Raw genomic sequence first — 20030 nt, 5'->3', positions numbered from 1 at the left:
ACATGGCTGTACTTCAGTTTCATAGGCTGCCATTTTCTGATTCTTCAGACCTCAGAATTTTTCAAGGGGTAATGAAGGTAATTTTCAAGGAATTTGGGGAGTCTTGGACTGTTGGATGACATATTTATTTCAGCTCCAAACAGGCAGACCCACGATGACAGGCTGTATACTTGCTCCAACATTTGGAAAAGCTTCAGTTACATCCTAGCAAGAGTAAGGTTTCAGCAATAAGAAATGCGCCACACCCTCAAAATACCTCTCAACGCAGAACCTTTTTGGGCTCAGTGAATTATTATGGTAAATTCAGACCACATTTGGGAACTGAACAAGGGAGCGTGAGAAGGCATCCAAATTGTGGAAATGCCAATTGGTAGATGGTACAATGCTTGTTAATCGCGATGTGTCCAACAAGATTAAGCTAGCATGTGATGCCTCTCCATGCAGACTAGATCTCTCATGCATTGGATAATAATGAGGACAGACTGACAGCGCTTGCCTCATGTACCCTCAGTGCCAGTGAGCTAAATTATGCTCAGATAGAATGTGAAGCCTTGTCTTTGATTTTTGGAGTAAGAAGACTTCACAAATACTTGGATAGTTTCACAATCAGAACTGATCATGATCCACTGATAGCTCTGTTAAATCCAAAGTCTCCAGCATCCATTTCTCTGGTGCCTGAATGTAGAGATGGGCTTTGACTTTTGTCTGCTGATCAACATGATATTGTGCACTGATGATCAGAAGATCAGATACCATCCCTATCTGAGGGACAGCCAAACAGGGAAGATGCATTCTTCTTTTCGTACAGAGACGATTTGCCAGTCACGGCAGATGACATTGGAGAACCAATGATAGAGACCCTGTATTGGCAAGAATATATGATTATATTGCAAATGGGTGGCTAGCACAGATATTGCATTTAGAAATCAGACCATTTTTTATGTGTAAGAATGAGTTGTCAGTTGATAAGATTGTGTTATACTAGAGTTGTAGAGATTACAGTTGCTATGGTGATTTTTATGATCAACACTGAGGGATGAGCTTGACAAGGATTCTCGCAAGAAGCTACATTTGGTGGTCAAGATTAGAAAAGAACATAAAAAGACACAGCAAAACAGTGTAGAGCATGCCAAGCAGTAGAAAAGAAGCTGCCATTACTACCTTTGCAAGCGTGGAAATGGTGACCTAAAATGTGGCAGAGGCTGCTCATAGATTTTGTAGAATTTGAAAAGTAATAGCTATTTATTGTGATGGATAGCCGTTCAAAGTGAGCTGAGGGGTTTCCAACGAATCAAACAACAACTCACAATATTCAAATATTTTACATTCTTTGTTTGCTGCTTATGGGCTCCCAGAGAAAGTTGTGTCCAATAATGGACCTCTGTTTTGTTCTAAAGAGTTTGTAAAATTCATGAAAATGAATGGGATAAAATGACTTGACTTGATTTCTATTGTACCATCTTGCTTTAAATAGAGCAGCAGAGTGCACAGCCAAAATTGTTAAGCATACTCTTGTTAAGCAAATGGTTGTTACAAATTGGAAGAAACAGCGGTTGTCATTGAATCACAAGTTGCCGAATATTTTATTTATTTACCATTACACACCTTACACTATTGCTGGGAGAACATCAATCGAATTGTTCCATAAAAGACAGCCTAGGCTGAGGTTTTCATTGCTGAAGCCACATTTAGCACAATCAGAGCAACAAACCAGTCAGAAAGGGAGTCATGATAGGTTCAGAGTGAGAGAAAGAAGTCTGAAGTTGAACCAGAAGGTCAAGTTGAAAGATCACCATCAAAAGTGGTTAAAGTGCTAACCAGGAAGTTGTGAAAATATTTGGCCCTCACTCATATTTACTCAAGGTGTTGGTCATGGAAAGGTAAAGCTTTTACATTTGGAGCAGTAAGCAGTGGAGTCTGGATCATTGAATGAATTCAAGGAATAGTTCGACAGATTTTTGATCGACAAGGGAAGCCAGGGTTATTGGGGCAGACGGCAAAGTGGAGTTGAGACCACAACTAGTTTTTCTGGCGTAAAACTCCACAGTTTTGACGCCGGTGTGGGGACATAGTCCCAAAAACATAGAATCCAGCCCCTAGCTTCTCATTTTTGGTCTCACCCTTGTAAAGCTTTATTGCAACTTTTCTGATGTCTCTCTTCTTTTCTCAATATGAAAACCTCAGCTACTTCAAGTTTAACCAAGTTTAAGAATACGTTTATGATAACTTCTCTCTTTTGGATTCTATTTCTTTCGCAATAAACTCAAGAGCATAGCATTTTGCATAGCCCTGTTAAACTGGGTGGCTACAATTAATGATTTGTGAATTTGTAGTCCTGAACCCTTTTAAGTTACTGTATCAGTAATGAACATGACGGTGACACTGTTATTGTCACTTTGGGGATATTTTGGAAAGTTCTGTATTCTTAAATAACAAAATCTAGAGTCAACATAACTTCAGGGGAAATCTGAAAGGACAATACAATGACAAATCACAAAATACAATATTCACTGACCTGCACGTGATAGTTTGACTTTGGCATCTGTCTTAGGTGGTCTTGCAAGTGTTCGATCCTCCTGGGCTGTACCCACTCGTTCACTAACCCCTAGGAGAAGGTTAAGAATGTTATTATTTACATACATTTTTTGTTAAATTTAGAGTACCCAATTCATTTTTTTTTCCAATTAAGGGGCAATTTAGCATTGCCAATCCACCTAGCTTGCATATTTTTGGGTTGTGGGGGCGAAACCCACACAAACACGGGGAGATTGTGCAAACTCCACACTGACAGTGACCCAGAGCCGGGATCGAACCTGGGACCTTGGCGGCGTGAGGCCGCAGTGCTAATCCACTGCGCCACCGTGCTGCCTATTATTGATATACATGTGAGCTGTGACAATTATCTTATTCCTGATTATTTTATCCCATCGCTGTCTATTTCTGACTAAGCCTTGGGCCCAGATTTAATCAGACAGCAACACCAACTTACATTTATAGAGCACTTTTATTGCAGTAACCTATCCCAACTAGCATTTTATATGGTGCTTTTAAAGTAGTAAAATCTCTTCATGGGAGAGTTAGCAGACAAAATTTGACAATGAACCAAGGAGGCGGTATTAGGACAGATAACCAAAAACCTATAGAGGTTTAAGGAAGAACAATCAGAACGTATGGCCTTGAGACCTGCAGGCACGACTGGCAACAGAAGGGTGGCAGAGATGGGGAGCATAGTGTGGTGAAACTAATTAGAGATTGACAGAGCCACACATCCATTGAAACATAGCTGTGCTGTTTTGGCTTGTTCAAATTGTGGAAACAGTGTACTGAAAAAAACAATAGAGGGAACATCCCCTTCCCAGTTAGTGTGAGTGTTTAACACAATGGGAATATTCCTTCTCTCACTTTGTGTCAGTTACAGTGTAAATACCACTGGAAGGTTCGCTCTCTCAATGTTTGTGTGTCAGGGGGCTAGGACCTCACTCTATACTTTTATAAAATATATGTATTTCTTTTTGACTAATCCATACAATTATTTTTTTAAACTAGACAAAGGCTATTAACTGACTGAAGCCATGACTGGCTATGACTCACTCAAAAGGAATTTTGGCGGTCAGAATAGCAGCAATCTCGTTATCCCTCAAGATGCGTTCATGCCCCTATGACTGCAGAGATCAAATCCCAAGGAATAGTACAAAGCCGCTTTACATTTCCAAGCCATGGCCCAGGCAAATGGAGGTGATCCAGCTGCAAGGACAAAGGGACTTTGAAACCTCTACTGAACTTATTAATGGGTGAAACATTAGCCACCTCAAGAATCCAGACAAGGAATATACATCCTGGGCGAAATTCTCCCCCAACGGCGGGATGTCCGCCGACTGGCGCCAAAGACGGCGCCAATCAGACGGGCATCGCGCCGGCCCAAAGGTGCAGAATGCTCCGCATCTTTGGCGGTCTAGCCCCAACATTGAGGGGCTAGGCCGACGCCGGAGGGATTTCCGCCCCGCCAGCTGGCGGAAATGGCGTTTGTTGCCCCGCCAGCTGTCGCGGAAATGCGGCGCATGCGCGGGAGCGTCAGCGGCCGCTGTCAGTTTCCCGCGCATGCGCAGTGGGGAGAGTCTCTTCCGCCTCCGCCATGGTGGAGGCCGTGGCGGAGGCGGAAGGGAAAGAGTGCCCCCACGGCACAGGCCCGCCCGCGGATCGGTGGGCCCCGATCGCGGGCCAGGCCACCGTGGGGGCACCCCCCGGGGTCAGATCGCCCCGCGCCTCCCCCAGGACCCCGGAGCCCGCACATGCCGCCTGGTCCCGCCGGTAAATACCAGGTTTGATTTACGTCGGCGGGACAGGCAATTCCTGGGCGGGACTTCGGCCCATCCGGGCCGGAGAATCCAGCGGGGGGTCCCGCCAACCGGAGCGGCTCGATTCCCGCCCCCGCCCAATCTCCGGTACCGGAGACTTCGGCGGGGGCGGGTGCGGGATTCACGGCGGCCAACGGCCATTCTCCGACCCGGCGGGGGGTCGGAGAATAACGCCCCCTTTGTCTGAACCAAGGTGGAGGTGTGGGAGTAATGTCACCTGACTATCCTTCCTCCACCCTCACCTCCCAACCTGCTAGAATCTGTAATATTGCCTTGTAGAGCTGAAAGTGGTAGACTGCCATTTCCATCTAGCAGGCAGCAGCAGAAAAGGACTCTGCATAGGTTTTTGAATACCGTCTCCCCACCTATACTGTTTCTACTGGAACATATGTACCAGAGCCTACGAGACTGATTTATCTCTACGTGCCCCTCCCATCGTGGAAGTCAGCACCACTGGAAAAGTGAATTGCCCAGCATCAGCTTCAGCTAGCTTACCTCTGTGAAGGAATATACCATTGGACTTTTGATTCATGACTCTGGACTCATGAGCAACAATAATTCGTATCTTCCCTGTGGTCTTTACCTAGTAATCCTTTCTTTCCCTTATCCCTCTCTTATTGCGTGAATGTACTGGGGGCTACATAGTGACACGTCCTCCTGCATTTTGAGTATGTATAAAATAGACTAACCCTTTTAGTTTGCCCTGTCTCGAGTTTGCTGAGGGGTTAGTAATAGAAATTGGGTCACACCAAAACTGAGAGGTTGGGAAAAACTCCATTGCTTATAAAAGGAGGGATGAAAAATGGAAAATCAGTTTTCTGTTTACAGAGAGGAGAAATCAGGGCTGTATGAATTAAAGCCTCTCTTGTCCGTGACACAGTGTAAAGACAGTGGGAAGGTTCCCTCTCTCACTCTGACTTTGAAGGAATATGTTATTGCCGTGCGTAGGGAGATGCTGCAAATCAGGTTACTTCCATTTGAGAGTTGAGCTGACTCTGCTTATTAGATCTCCCTCCCTCCTTGTCAGTAATATATTCCTCGCCTTATCTGATTGTGCTGCCCACTTTAAAATTGAACAGTTATCGTGTTACCGCAGCCTGGAGAAAGAAAACCTGAACATAAAAATGCCTTTCGCCGCATCGGATCATCTCAAAGCACTTCAGTGTTTTTGAAGTGTAGTCAGTCGAGGAAGTGCGACACCAAATTTGAATGCAACAAGGCCCCCAAAATAGCAATGTGATAATGGTCATGTAATTGGTTTTTAGGTGTTGTTTGAAGTATAAATATTCCTGACCAGAAGGGGAACAATGAAGAATTTCTCCTCTCACCAACACAAGTAAGTGGCTGGGATTGTTTTTATACACATTATTTAAATTATGAAGGGGAGATGGTGGTGCATCAGTGGAGGTGGTGGTGTAGTGGTAATATGACTCAACTAGTAATCCAGAGGCTCCGAGGAACAAGGGTTCAAATCCCACCCAGCAGCTGGTGGAATTTGAAAACGAATAATCTGGAATTGAGGAGTTAGTCTTAGTATAGCGCCCATGAAACCATTGTCAATTGTCATAGAAACCCATATGGATCACTAATGTCCTTAAGGGAAGGGGAACTGCTGTTCTCACCTGGTCTGGCATACATATCACAATGGTATGTGATGTGAGTTGGCTATGATGCACTGGGAAATGTTACTTAAAGGAATGACAGTGGGTAGGCAATGGCAAATATTCAGAGGGCGCATGGGTGAATTGCAACACTTGTTCATTCCTGTCTGGCGCAAAAATAAAACAGGGAAGATGGCCAAACCAGGGCTTACAAGGGAAATTAGAAATAATCTTAGATATAAGGAAGAGGCAGAGAAATTGGCCAGAAAAAAAAGCAGACCTGAGGGGCGAGATTCTCCGACCCCCCGCCGGGTCGGAGAATCGCCGGGGGCTGGCATGAATCCCGCCCCCGCCGGTTGCCGAATTCTCCGGCACCGGATATTCGGCGGGGGCGGTTAACGCGCCACGCCGGTTAGCATGTAAAGTTGAAGTGCATGGGACGGGGGGTAGTGTATTGAGATGGATACAAAACTGGTTGACAGACAGGAAACAAAGAGTAGGAATAAATGGGTCTTTTTCCAAATGACAGTCAGTGATTATTGGGGTACTGCAGAAATCAATGCAAACACAATATATAATTAGTGATTTAGATGAGGGAACTAAATGTAGTATCACCAGGTTTGCAGGTGACACAAGCTGGGTGGGAGGTTGACCTGTGAGGAAAGGTGCAGAGATCCTTCAGTGTGATTCAGATAAGTTGAGTGAGTAGGTAAATGTGAGGTTATCCATTTTGATAGCAAAAGCTAGAAGGACGATTATTATCTGAATGGCTCTTGTATGAGATAGGGAAATGTGCAATGAGACCTGGGTGTCCTGGTAAGGATTCGAGTACAGGAACAGGGATGGCTTGCTGCAATTATACAGGGCCTTGGTGAAATCACACCTGAAATATTGTGAGTAATTTTGGTGTCCTTTTCTGAGGAAGGATGCACTTGCTATGGAGAGAGTGCCGCTAAGGTTTACCAGACTGATAGTGACTGACATATGAGGAGAGATTGAGTCGGTTGGGATTACATTTGCTGGAGTTTAGAAGAATGAGAGCAGAATACATCGAAACTTAGAAAATTCTAGACAGGGTAAATGCAGGAAGGATGTTCCTGATGGTGGGGGAGTCCAGAACCAGGGTCACAGTCCAAGAATACGGAGTAAACCATTTAGGACAGAGATGAAAAGAAACCTCTTCACCCAGAGAGGGGTGGTCTGTGGAATTCTCCACCACAGAAAGTAGCTGAGGCCAAAACACTTTTAAGAAGGCATTAGATATAGCCTTTGGGGTTGTCATGATATGCACTCATGCACATAATGAGATACAGAGAGGCAGTGACAGACACCCAGTACAGCCAATCAACACACAGGACAGAACACAACAAATCACCAGGCAGAACACTAGAGAAATTAAATGAAATGAAAATCGCTTATTGTCACAAGTAGGCTTCAAATGAAGTTACTGTGAAAAGCCCCTAGTCGCCACATTCCGGCGCCTGTTCGGGGAGGCTGGTACAGGAATTGAACCATGCTGCTGGCCTGCCTCGGTCTGCTTTCAAAGCCAGCGATTTAGCCCTGTGCTAAACCAGCCTCAGGTTTCCCACTATAAAACACACAAGGCATCAGCATTCTGCCTCTTTCCACTGGTGACAACTGTTGTGACAGTCAGGGTGTATATATCAGTCAGCCTCTTCTACACATGGATCAGAGCTAGTCTGGTCTAGTTAGTTATAGTTAGCACACTTAGATTAGTAGAGTGTCAACCCATAGCAAGCTGTGTGCACTGCTCCAGAAGTTCAATAAAACGTATTGAACTAACGTATAAGTTTGGTGTCTACATTACAGTACAACTGCATCCAGTTGCAGTCCGTGTTACCCCAGCGTGAATAACATGACAGGGGTGAAGGGGATCAAAGGATATGGGGGAGGGAGCAGGATCAGGCTATTGAGTAAGATGATCATGCTCGAAGAGCTGAATGGCCTACTCCTACTTTCTATGTTTTCATGTAATCATTCTCCATGCACATCATTTTACTAGATTAATAACCTTGCTGTTATCAGGAGACTTTGCTGTAGCTTCAGTCATGAGTTCTATTTGCTACAGTTCACAGATCAAATAAACTCTATTTACTGGAACTCCCACCCTGACTTTGCATCATTGGCTGACAAAGTCATATTGATAATTCTGATTGGCTCCTTCTGCCCAGGCTGTTCTCTCTCCCCCCCTTTCCATTGAACTTACCTGTGGCCTTTTTATCCTGAATGGGAGTCATGTAGCCATCCTCATCCAGCTCACACCTCTGCCCACGCTCTGACAGGAAGACTGTGGGGTCTGCACTGTATCGTTGGGTGGCGCTGTCTTCCCGTGGGCGTGGTGGTTGCTTCCTCAGCGTCCCGTTACAACACGCGTCGTCAAACACTTCCAGTGATGAGGCCGCACCATGATCTTCCAGGGCGGTGGAGCCAGCACAAGTGGGTGGCCGACTGTGCAGGGTCAACCCTTCCTCTGGCCTGAAGATCCCCTCGCGAAACACAAACTGATTCTGTCGCAACAAAGGAAAACAATGTAAGCAGTTTGCATTTACATAGCATTTATAATGTAGGAAAACATCCCATGGAATGACTTGGGTCAAAGCAGGAGGCTTTAAGGGGTGTGTTAGGATGTCATTCAGTCCTTTTACTTGTTTCAATCAGATCACAACTGTTCTATATCTGAACTGCAGGTTCCATAAATCTGAACGTCCATGCCTAACAAAAACCTATCAAGTTCTTTTGGAATTTCCAACTGCCCCTCAACCTCAACAGTTTTTTTTCTGGGGGTAGAATTCGAGAGTTCTACTATCCTTTGTGTGGAAAAATGCTTCCTGTCATCAGCCCTGAACTCTAATTCTGTATGTGCCTTGTACCTGGTTCTCTGACCAGAGGAAACATCACAGAATTGTTGCGGTGCAGAAGGAGGCCATTCAGCCCATCGTATCTGCACCTGCTCTCCAAATGAACATTATGACTTGTTGCCATTCCCCTGCCTTTTCACCGTACCCTTGCACATTGATCTTTTCAAATAACCATCTGCATATCCACTTGAATGCCTCCATTGAACCTGTCTCCACCACACCTCCGGGCAGGGCATTCCAGGCCTGAGCCACTTGTTGTGTAAAAAACGTTTTTCTCACATCACAGTTGTTTCTTTTGCAAATAGTTTCTCTCCAACTACCCTTTCAAATCTTTTCAACATCTTCAACAGGCGAGAGAGTTGGAAAGGTTTTGGGTGGATTTTTGGACACCGGTGTGATCCATGGCAACCACATCTAGTGCCTGCAGCCCGAGGAACCGCTGCTCAGAATTGATGAGTTGGAGTCCGAGCTTCAGACAATGAGATGTATCAAGGAGGGGGAAAGTACCTGGACACTTTCAGTGGGATTCTCCGGCCCGCTGCACCCATTTTCCGGTATGGTGCGCCCCACCGTCAGCAGGATTCTCCATCCCGGCAGCCGGCCAATGGGGTTTCCCATGCCGTGGGGAAATCCGCGGGTGTTTATGCGCTGCCGGCGAAATAGAGGATCCGGCCGTTTGTTTCAGGAAGCAGTCACACCCCCTGGGCTAGGTACTTCAGATTTGGTGAATGGTCAGGGAAAGCCAGGGTGAGCGAGGCAGGTATGGGGTTCCAGGAGGAAGCGCTGGAGGAGCCTCAGCCCCCGCAATTGTTCAACAGATTCAAGGTTCTTGCAGCTTGTGTGGATGAGAGCAGGAACTGCAGGAAGGATGAACAAACTGACCACAGCACTGTGATACAGGGGTTCATTCAAGTTGGTTGCGGGGCAGGGGAGTAAGTGGATTAAAAAAGAATGTAGAAGTAATAGGGGACATTATAGTTCGGGGGATAGACATTATTATCTGCAGCCAAGAGCGTGAGTACCAAAAGCTACCTTGACAGCTCAGTGCCAAGGTTACAGACATCTCCTCAGGTCTGGAGAGGAACCTGGGGCGAGATTCTACGACCTCCCAGTGGGTCGGAGAATGGCCGTTGGCCGCCGTGAATCCCGCCTCCGCCGGTTGCCAAGTCTCCGAAGGGAGAAAAGTCGGCGGGGCGTTAATGGCGCCGCAGACGCCGGAGAATAGCACGCGTGTGCGCAAGGCAGCCGATTTTGGGCCTGCCGATATTCTCCCTTCCGGATGGGCCGAAGTCCCGTCGACGTGATGACCGGTCACATCAACGTATATCAAACCTCATTTTCATCGGCGTGACCCTGTGCTCCAGGTTCACGCTGACCAGCGTGGAGGTGAGTGACGGCCTGGGTGGTTGGCCGCTGGGCAGGCGATGGTGTGGCCGCAGTCTGAATGTGTGGGGAGAGGTGTGTCTCGGGTTGTGTGTGTGTGTGTGTGTGCGGCGGGGGGGGGGGGGGTGGTTAGAGTGGGCTGGGCTCTGGGGGAGTGCCGGGAGGGGGGTCCGTGCCGGGGAGGGGGATGGGGGGTCCGTGCCGGGGAGGGGACTGGGGGGGTCCGTGCCGGGGAGGAGGATGGGGGGTCCGTGCCGGGGAGGGGGATGGGGGGGGTCCGTGCCGGGGAGGAGGATGGGGGGGGGCCCGTGCCGGGGATGGGGATGGGGGGTCCGTGCCGGGGAGGAGGATGGGGGGGTCCGTGCCGGGGAGGAGGATGGGGGGTCCGTGCCGGGGAGGGAATTGGGGAGTCCGTGCCGGGGAGGTGGATGGGGGGGGGGGGTCCGTGCCGGGGAGGAATATGGGGGGGGATCCGTGCCGGGGAGGAGGATGGGGGGCCCGTGCCGGGGAGGAGGATGGGGGGTTCGTGCCGGGGAGGGAGATGGGTTGTCCGTGCCGGGGAGAAGGATGGGGGGGGGAGGGGTCCGTGCCGGGGAGGAGGATGGGGGGCCCGTGCCGGGGAGGAGGATGGGGGGGTCCGTGCCGGGGAGGGGGGGGGGGTCCGTGCCGGGGAGGAGGATGGGGGGGGGGGCCCATGCCGGGGAGGGGGATGGGGGGTCTGTGCCGGGGAGGAGGATGGTGGGCCCGTGCCGGGGAGGAGGATGGGGGGGTCCGTGCCGGGGAGGGGGGGGGTCCGTGCCGGGGAGAAGGACGGCGGGGTCCGTGCCGGGGAGGGGGGGGGTCCGTGCCGGGGAGGAGGATGGGGGTGGGTCCGTGCCGGGGAGGGGGATTGGGGGGGGGTCCGTGCCGGGGAGGAGGATGGGGGGCCCGTGCCGGGGAGGAGGATGGGGGGGGGGGGGCCGTGCCGGGGATGGGGGGTCCGTGCCGGGGAGGAGGATGGGGGGTCCGTGCCGGGGAGGAGGATGGGGGGTCCGTGCCGGGGAGGGAGATGGGGGGTCCGTGCTGGGGAGGAGGATGGGGGGAGGTCCGTGCTGGGGAGGAGGATGGGGGGGGTCCGTGCCGGGGAGGAGGTTGGGGGGCCCGTGCCGGGGAGGAGGATGGGGGGTCCGTGCCGGGGAGGGATATGGGGGGTCCGTGCCGGGGAGGAGGATGGGGGGGGGGTCCGTGCCGGGGAGGAGGATGGGGGGGGGGTCCGTGCCGGGGAGGACGATGGAGGGGCAAGTGAGTTGGTCCACCTGGCCAGGTGCCAGCCTCCAACAGTTGGACCCATGCGGTCCATGCCACCTGGCTGGGGGGAGGAGGGGATAATGGCAATGATGACATGTCGTCGTTCCCCTCCCCCCACCAGGCCGTCATGTTATCCGATCATCCAGCGATGTTGGCCGCCGTGGCGGCAGCCGCTAATGTCCATGTTGCCCTGGATGAGGAGGAGGAGGAGCGTGCCAGAGAGGCGGCGCAGCCTGCCGCAGAGGGGCAGGCGGCAGCCGCCCAGGCTGGAGGGACACCTGACCGACAGGACGAGGAGGGGGAGGAGGACGTCGCGGCCCCACGGCAACGGAGGCACCCGAGGGCGCCCCGTGTGTACCGGCCCCGGCAGTCATACCAGGACCTCACGGACCGGGAATGCAGGAGGAGACTCCGGATGAGGCGGGAAATCGTGGCACACATCTGCCACCTGCTGGCACACCTGTCACCGCGTGGCACTGGCGGGGGACACCCTCTCCCCGTGTCCGTTAAGGTTACGGTGGCCCTGAACTTTTATGCAACGGGGTCATTCCAGGCACCGAGTGGGGACCTGTCCGGCATATCGCAGACATCGGTGCATCCGGGCAGTGACAGATGCCCTATATGCCATGGCGCACCGCTACATCCGCTTCCCTGTGGACCGGGCCAGCCAAGATGCCCGGGCCGTGGGCTTCTCTGCCGTGGCTGGGTTCCCCATGGTCCAGGGCGCGATCGATGGGATGCACGTCGCCGTGCGGCCACCTGCAGATAACAGGGCCGTGTTCACCAATAGGAAGGGGACATATTCGATGAACATACAGGTGGTCTGCGACCACCGCATGATGATCCTGCACGTCTGCGCCCGTTACCCAGGCAGTGTACACGACTCATACGTGTTGTCGCGGTCATCCATCCCCGGCATGTACGAGGGACGCCATCCCCGGCTGAGGGACTGGTTGCTGGGCGACAGGGGCTACCCATTGCGATCGTGGCTGATGACGCCTGTACGGAGGCCACGCAATGAGGCGGAGAACCGCTACAATGATGCCCATGTAGCGACAAGGGGAGTGATAGAGAGGTGCTTTGGCGTGCTGAAGATGCGTTTCAGGTGCCTGGACCTCTTTAGGGGCACCCTCCAGTATCGGTCAGATAGGGTCGGCCGCATCATTGTTGTGTGCTGCGTCCTGCACAACATAGCCCAACAGAGGGGCCTTGTGCCGCAGGCAGAGGAGGGCGGAGTGGAGGAGCAGCAGGAAGAGGCGCAGTCCTCCCCAGATGAGGGGGATGGAGGCAATGGTCAGGGCAGACGGGCTAGACACAGGCGGGTGGCTGTCCACCGTTACCGGCTGGCCCAGCGGGCACGGGACAGACTGATAGCCGCCCGCTTCACTGACTAGATGGGTGTGGGAATCGGGTAGTATGGGCACAGACCGCACACCATGGCAACAGCCGACCACCCACACCCCCCACCCATCCACCCACCCAGCACCCTCACCCCCCTCCCCAACCCCACCCACCCCACCCGCATGCACACCACCCCCCCATTGCCGATCCACCTGCGGCACAACGGCCGGGCTCACACAGTTGCGGGTGGACGCGTGTCTATTGCAGGCCATGGAGGATGATGACAACCCGCCCAGCGGTGAGCTCCTGGCTCCACATCATTGGACTATGTCTGACCCATGACCACAGTACCACCATCCACCCGGACCATCCCTGCATGCGGCTGTGACACTGCAGCGCACGGTCCCGTCCTCTACCCGGGGGGATGTTGATGGCGGCCCAGGGGGAAGGGGGCAGACCCACCTGGGGCTGAGGTAAGACCACCCCTCACACACACACTTGCGCTCAACGTACATGACACCCCCGCACGCTTTGGACAGAGCACAAAGGCAGCTTCTGTCGGTGTAACATTGACTTTAATAACCAAACAAGTTCATGCACGTGCCCTAGCCCCTAAAACTCATCTGTGCCCTGCACCCGTGCCAACTTACTCAGTGTCTAATTGTTTGGCCTTAGGGGCCCTTTGACTACGTCTACGTGTTCCCCAGACGGTACAGCAGAACTGGAGGTGGACTCCTGTGATTCCTGCCCTCTGACACTGGATCCCTTTGGCGGCCGTTTCCTGGGGCATCCTGGCCTAGATGGGCCAGGCTGCGGCCCGGGCGACTGGGATGGCGAGCTGCCAGCCCGTCCTGCCCGTTGCCCACCCGATGCACCTGGGACGGAAGGGGGGGAGTCCGAGGTGTCGCGGTGTTCCCGGACCTCCCCTACAGGGGGAGCCGGGACGGACCACACCACCTCCTCCTCCCTCGGGGTGCCCGATGGCCCCCAGGCCTCTACATGGGTGGGGGATGCGAACGGACGGGCCATCCGACGCCCCCCCGGCATCTGGCGCTGCCAGTCCTGGAGGCCCGTGCTGGTGTCGACAGGGGTCTGCAGGTTTGCAGCCATGGAGCCCAGGGGGTTGGCAAACCCTGTCTGTGACAGTGCGACGCCAGCTCGCACATGGCCACTGGCGCCGATGCCCTCAGTGATGGCCTGCAGAGACTGGGCCATGGCCTGCTGAGACTGGGCTATGGCCTGCTGAGACTGGGCTATGGCGTTGCGCGCCTCTGCCATCTGGCACTGGCACTACTCATGGCCTCCTGTGAGAGGGCAGCCATGTCCTGGGCCACAGACGCCGCCTGCACGGAAAGCCCCAGGCCTCGCAAACTGTTCCCCATGTCTGACACCGTCGCACCCATTGCCTCCACCGCGGACGCCACCCGTGCGGTGTCGGCCTGGGTGGCACGCATGACCGGCACCACTTCCAGCTCCTCAATGTCGGGGCTAGGCCGGCGGCGGAGGGATTTCTGCCCCGCCAGCTGGCGGAAATGGCGTTTGTTGCCCCGCCAGCTGGCGCGGAAATGCGGCGCATGCGCGGGAGCATCGGCGGCCACTGAAAGTTTCCCGGCGCATACGCGGGAGCGTCAGCGGCCGCTGAAAGTTTCCCGCGCATGAGCAGTGGGGATAGTCTCTTCCGCCTCCGCCATGGTGGAGGCCGTGGCGGAGGCGGAGGGGAAAGAGTGCCCCCACGGCACAGGCCCGCCCGCGGATCGGTGGGCCCCGATCGCGGGCCAGGCCACCGTGGGGGCACCCCCCGGGGTCAGATCGCCTCACACCCCCCCCCAGGACCCCGGAGCCCGCCCACGCCGCCTGGTCCCGCCGGTAAATACCAGGTTTAATTTACGCCGGCGGGACAGGCATTTTCTGGGCGGGACTTCGGCCCATCCGGGCCGGAGAATTGAGCGTGGGGTCCCGCCAACCGGCGCGGCCCGATTCCCGCCCCCGCCCAATCTCCGGTACCGGAGACTTCGGCGGGGCCGGGGGCGGGATTCACGGCGGCCAACGGCCATTCTCCGACCCGGCAGGGGGTCGGAGAATGACGCCCCTGAATCCTGTCAGAACCATGCAGAAACTCTAGCTGTATTTCTTCAGACGTTGCGTCAGCTTGCTTCAGCTCACTTTCTAATCACATTCTTCTGAACTGCCTGGAAATAAATTGTTAATCCATCCACAAGAATGGGCGGGATTCTCGACCCCCCACCGGGTGGGAGAATCGGCGGTGGTTGGCGTGAATCCCGCCCCCGCCGTCCTCCTAATTCTCCCGCCCCCCCAAACATTGCCCAGTCGTGGGTCGCGTCGCCCGCCTCAGAGAATGGCGGGGTCCGGCACGACTCAATGGGCCCCGGGGCTGACCGAATTCGCCGGCCCGCGATGGGCCGAAGTCCCGCCCATTCTTTGCCAGTCCCGCCGGCGTAAATTAGAGTAGGTCCCTTACCGGCGGGACCTGGCGGCGCGGGCGGGCTCCGGGATTCTTGGGGGGGTCGTGGGGGGAATCTTGCCCCGGGAAGTGCCCCCACGGTGGCCTGGCCCGCAGTTGGGACCCACTGATCTATTGTTCGCACCGGAGGCTGTGGTCTTCCGCCATTCCCGGTGCGAAGCAGCTCCCTCTGTGCATGCGCGGGGATGACACCCGCACACGCTGGCGCTCCTGCGCATGCGCCAACTCGCGCTGGCCAGCGGAGGCCCTTCGGCGCCGGTTAGCGTGGCGCCAAGCCCCTTTCCCGCTGGCTGGCGGGGCGCCAACCATTCCAGGGCGGGCCTAGCCCCTGAAGGTGTGGAAGATTCCGCACCTTTGGGGCGGCCCGACGCTGGAGTGGTTCACGCCACTCCGTCCCGCCGGGAACCCCCGCCCCGCCGGGTAGGGGAGAATCCCACCCCATGGGCGAAATTCTCCCCCAACGGCGGGATGCCCGCCGACTGGCGCCAAAGCCGGCGCAAATCAGACGGGCATCGCGCCGGCAAAAAGGTGCGGAATGCTCCGCATCTTTGGGGGCCGAGCCCCAACATTGAGGGGCTAGGCCGACGCCGGAGGGATTTCCGCCCCGCCAGCTGGCGGAAATGGCGTTTGTTGCCCCGCCAGCTGGCGCGGAAATGCGGCGCATGCGCGGGAGCGTCAGCGGCCGCTGTCAGTTTCCCAGCGCATGCGCGGGAGCGTCAGCGGCCGCTGTCAGTTTCCCGCGCATGTGCAGTGGGGAGAGTCACTTCCGCCTCCGCCATGGTGGAGACCGTGGCGGAGGCGGACGGGAAAGAGTGCCCCCGCGGCACAGGCCCGCCCGCGGATCGGTGGGCCCCGATCGCGGGCCAGGCCACCGCGGGGGCACCCCCGGGGTCAGATCGCCCCGCGCCCCCCCCCAGGACCCCGGAGCCCGCCCACGCCGCCTGGTCCCGCCGGTAAATACCAGGTTTGATTTACGCCGGCGGGACAGGCAATTCCTGGGCGGGACTTCGGCCCATCCGGGCCGGAGAATCCAGCGGGGGGTCCCGCCAACCGGCGCGGCCGGATTCCCGCCCCCGCCCAATCTCCGGTACCGGAGACTTCGGCGGGGGCGGGATTCACGGCTGCCAACGCCCTTTCTCCAACCCGGCGGGGGGTCGGAGAATGACGCCCCACATCTTTTAACTGAACGGACATCCTTGACTTCTATTGACATCTCTCACCGAATACTGCTTTCCTGCCAAATGCCTGATACCTTGCCTCCTCATCATCTCACCAAACTTCAATCTAATTAACTCCACAGGGAATCCCCTTAATCCAAACATGAGCCCAGGCTTTTAAGATGGCCTAATTGCATCCCTGGCTCCCAAAATCGTTCAACCCAGGATTCATTAAAAAGCTCAGGCTTTTAACCCTTACTGCACCAAATACCTGCAATACAATATATCTGAAATTCCTACATTCATCACAGTATGGGAGAAATTGGTTTTGATTCATTAGACACTGGCACCAATAACGAGGAAAGACAGAAAGATGTATCAAAGGGGCTGTCTTCACTATACTGGGACAAATACCTTGGAAAAATCACATAACTAGCGCAGGAGAGAGGTGTTAAACTAAATAGTGTGTGTGTGGGTGGCGGGGGGGGAGAAGAGTTCAAATCAGGAGTGATTTAGAAAGTTAATGAGAAAGGACAAGGTATAGTGCAGGTTGCAATACAGGGAATAATAACCGGAGTGTGACAGGAAGGGGCAGACTACACAAACAGAAGAGTGAACCAGTAAATAGAGTCAGAGTAAGTAAAAATGTCAGGAGACAGAATTTAAGCTTCTTTAGCCAAATGCATGCAGCATTCACAACAAGATGGATGAATTGATAAGACAAATTGAAATAAATAACAATAGATTATTATAAATAATTACAGAGGGCAGAACGATGGTGCAGAGGTTAACATTGCTGCCTCACTGCGCCGAGGTCCCAGGTTCGATCCCGGCTCCGGGTCACTGCTGTCCGTGTGGACTTTGCGTATTCTCCCTGTGTTTGCGTGGGTTTCGCCCCCACAACCCAAGGATGTGCAGATGTAGAATCAGTTTGTGTGGAAATCAGAAATAGCAATGGAAAAAACGTCACTGTGGCTGTACTTTATATGCTTCAGGACTGACTATAAATCAGTAATTAATGGGGGCTTATAAAAAGGTACTGCAATAATCATGGCAATTTATACTTTCATATAGATTGTACTATCAAATTGGCAAATTAACCTGAGGTTGAGTTCATAAGAATATATTTTAGAGTGTCTTAGAACCATACTCTGAAACCAACCACAGAACAAGCTATTTTAGACCTAGTACTATGTAATGAGACAGGATTAATGAATGATCTCATTGTAAAGGATCGTCCAGGCACGAGTGATCATAATATGGTAGAAGTTTACATTAAGTTTGGGGGTTAGAAACTTGAGTCTGAAACAAATATCTTAAAATTAAATAAAGATACTTACAAATACATGGAGACAGGGTTGGCTACAATGGATTGGAAAAATAGGTTTACGGTAAGATGGTAGTAAAGCAGTGGCAGACATCTGAAGAGATATTTGGATTCTCCGTTTTGGGGACTGTCCCCACTCCGGCGTGAAAACAGTGGTCATTTACACCAGGATTTTATTGAATGCTGGAGCAGGCTCAAGGGGCCAAATGACCTACTCTTGCTCTTATTTATGTTATGCTCTTATGTTACGAGGAAATCCAGACTTTAGAGCTTAGTCTCTAAGCGAGGGTGCGAGTGCGAATGATGGAGCAATGGTGGAGTGCAAGGGGCTGAAATTTGACAAGCATAGAGATCTCGAAGGGTGGTAGGGTTAGAGAAGGTTTCAATGAAAAGGAAGTTGTACTGATTAAGCAATGCCATTCCTTGACCTCTCTCACGTGAACTATGCTGAGAGTAAAATCGATCACACTGTTCCACATAAAAGCCCAACTTTGTGCAAAATCACAGATATAGTTAGCATCAAAGTCTTCTCCAGTCCAAAATGCACAATGAATATAATGATGTAACACTTGATTAAAATGGGGCTGTGTACAGCAGCTGTTTTATGGAGCTGGAAGGATCAGCATTGGCAGGGCTGGTGATAAGTGGAGGCAGGTGGGTATAATGTGGTTGGCCGCCTCTTGGTGAAAACAGCCAGAGCCTCTCAGGTTATTGCTGTTCTGATCATTCTCAGCTGATGGAAATTACGCCAAATTCCTTCTCAATTGATGGAATCGCTTCCTCTCATTTTTACATGTTAAACTAATGAGGACGAAATTGGCCCGGCTACACATACAAACAATTAAATTGAATACCGAATGAGTTTTAATTTTCTTTCTTCGGATCCTGGGTCGCTGACAAGGACAGGATTCATTGCCCAAATCTAATTGCCCTTGAGAAGGTGATGGTGAGTCACCTTCTTGAACTGCTGCAGCTCAAGTAGTGCAGGTACACCCACAGTGCTGTTGAGGGTTGCAGGGTGGTGGAGGGGGGAAGGTAGTTCCAGGGTTTTGACCAAGAAATAGTGAAAGAACGGCGATATATTTCCAAGACACGATGGTGAATGATTTGGAGGGGAATTTGTAGGTGGTTTCTGCTGCCCTGTGCTTCTTGGTGGTAGAGGTCACAGGTTTGGAAGGTGCTATTGAAGGAGGTTTGGGCAGTCAATCCTCAGCCCATTTTACACCTCCTGACACAGTGGTGGTAAATGGAATGCATCATAAATAGAGTGAAAGTTGGGATGCAAATGGAAAATGCTGGAAAACCTCAGGAGGTCTAGCAGCATCTGTGGAGAGAGGAAGAGATATTTTGTGTGGAATACGACTCCTCTTCAGACTCTTCTGAAGAAGTCATATTCGACATGAGACATTGTGCAAGATTCTTTGGCTCCCCCTCAGTGAAGGCGGCACGGTGGCATAGTGGTTAGCACTGCTGCCTCACAGTGCCAGGGACCCAGGTTCAATTCCGGCCTTGGTTGACTGTCTGTGTGGAGTTTACACTTTCTCCCCGTGCCTGTGTGGGTTTCCTCCAGGTGCTCTGGTTTTCGCCCTCAGTGCAAAGGAATGCAGGTTAGGTGTATTGGCCATGCTAAATTGCCCCTTTGTGTCCAAAGATGTGTAGATAGGTGGGGTTATGGGGTTACAAGGATTGGGTGGAGAAGTGGGCCTAGGTAGAGTGCTCTTTCAGAGGGTCGGTGCAGACTCGATGAATCGAATAGCCTCCTTCTGCACTGTAGGAATTCTATGGTTTATTCTATGGTTCTATTATTTAACACCTTTAAACAAAAACCCTTGAATTCCACATATAAATGTAACAATTATATAATAATCGCTTATTGTCACAAGTAGGCTTCAATGAAGTTACTGTGAAAAGCCCCTAATTCTAAATTCTAGGCAATACAATCCTAGTTTGTGTAATCACTCTTCATAACCCTTGACGTCCAGTGGCATTGTGGTAAACTTACATTGCACTCCCTCCAAAGCCAGTATACCCTGCCTAAGGGATGACGCCCAAACTGCTCAGTGCCCAGATGTGCTCTAAATACAATGCCCTGTTTAGAGCACATCTGGGGCACCGTGAGAAGATTGTCAGAATAGATGGGGATGAAAAACAAAGTGATATATTTTGCAAGGAAGAATGAGAGTCAATAATGTAAATCAAAAGGTACAAAGTTAAAAGG

The 20030-nt window shown here is 52.5% G+C and overlaps 1 protein-coding gene across 4 annotated transcripts in view; it reads right to left on the bottom strand.

The window, feature by feature from the left end:
* LOC140395504 (receptor tyrosine-protein kinase erbB-4-like) overlaps positions 1–20030 on the bottom strand; it is a 1530197-nt gene that overhangs the window by 6044 nt on the left and 1504123 nt on the right. For all 4 annotated transcript variants that reach the window (XM_072483352.1, XM_072483369.1, XM_072483378.1 and 1 more), the window contains 2 exons: positions 8184–8484; positions 2516–2605 (listed from right to left, as the gene is read on the bottom strand). In XM_072483352.1, coding sequence (XP_072339453.1) covers positions 2516–2605; positions 8184–8484 — 391 coding nt within the window. The remainder of the gene's footprint in view (positions 1–2515; positions 2606–8183; positions 8485–20030) is intronic.

The sequence above is a fragment of the Scyliorhinus torazame genome, chromosome 2, assembly GCF_047496885.1.
Source record: "Scyliorhinus torazame isolate Kashiwa2021f chromosome 2, sScyTor2.1, whole genome shotgun sequence".
Lineage (NCBI taxonomy): Eukaryota > Metazoa > Chordata > Chondrichthyes > Carcharhiniformes > Scyliorhinidae > Scyliorhinus > Scyliorhinus torazame.
This window is presented reverse-complemented; position numbering and strand designations above follow the sequence as displayed.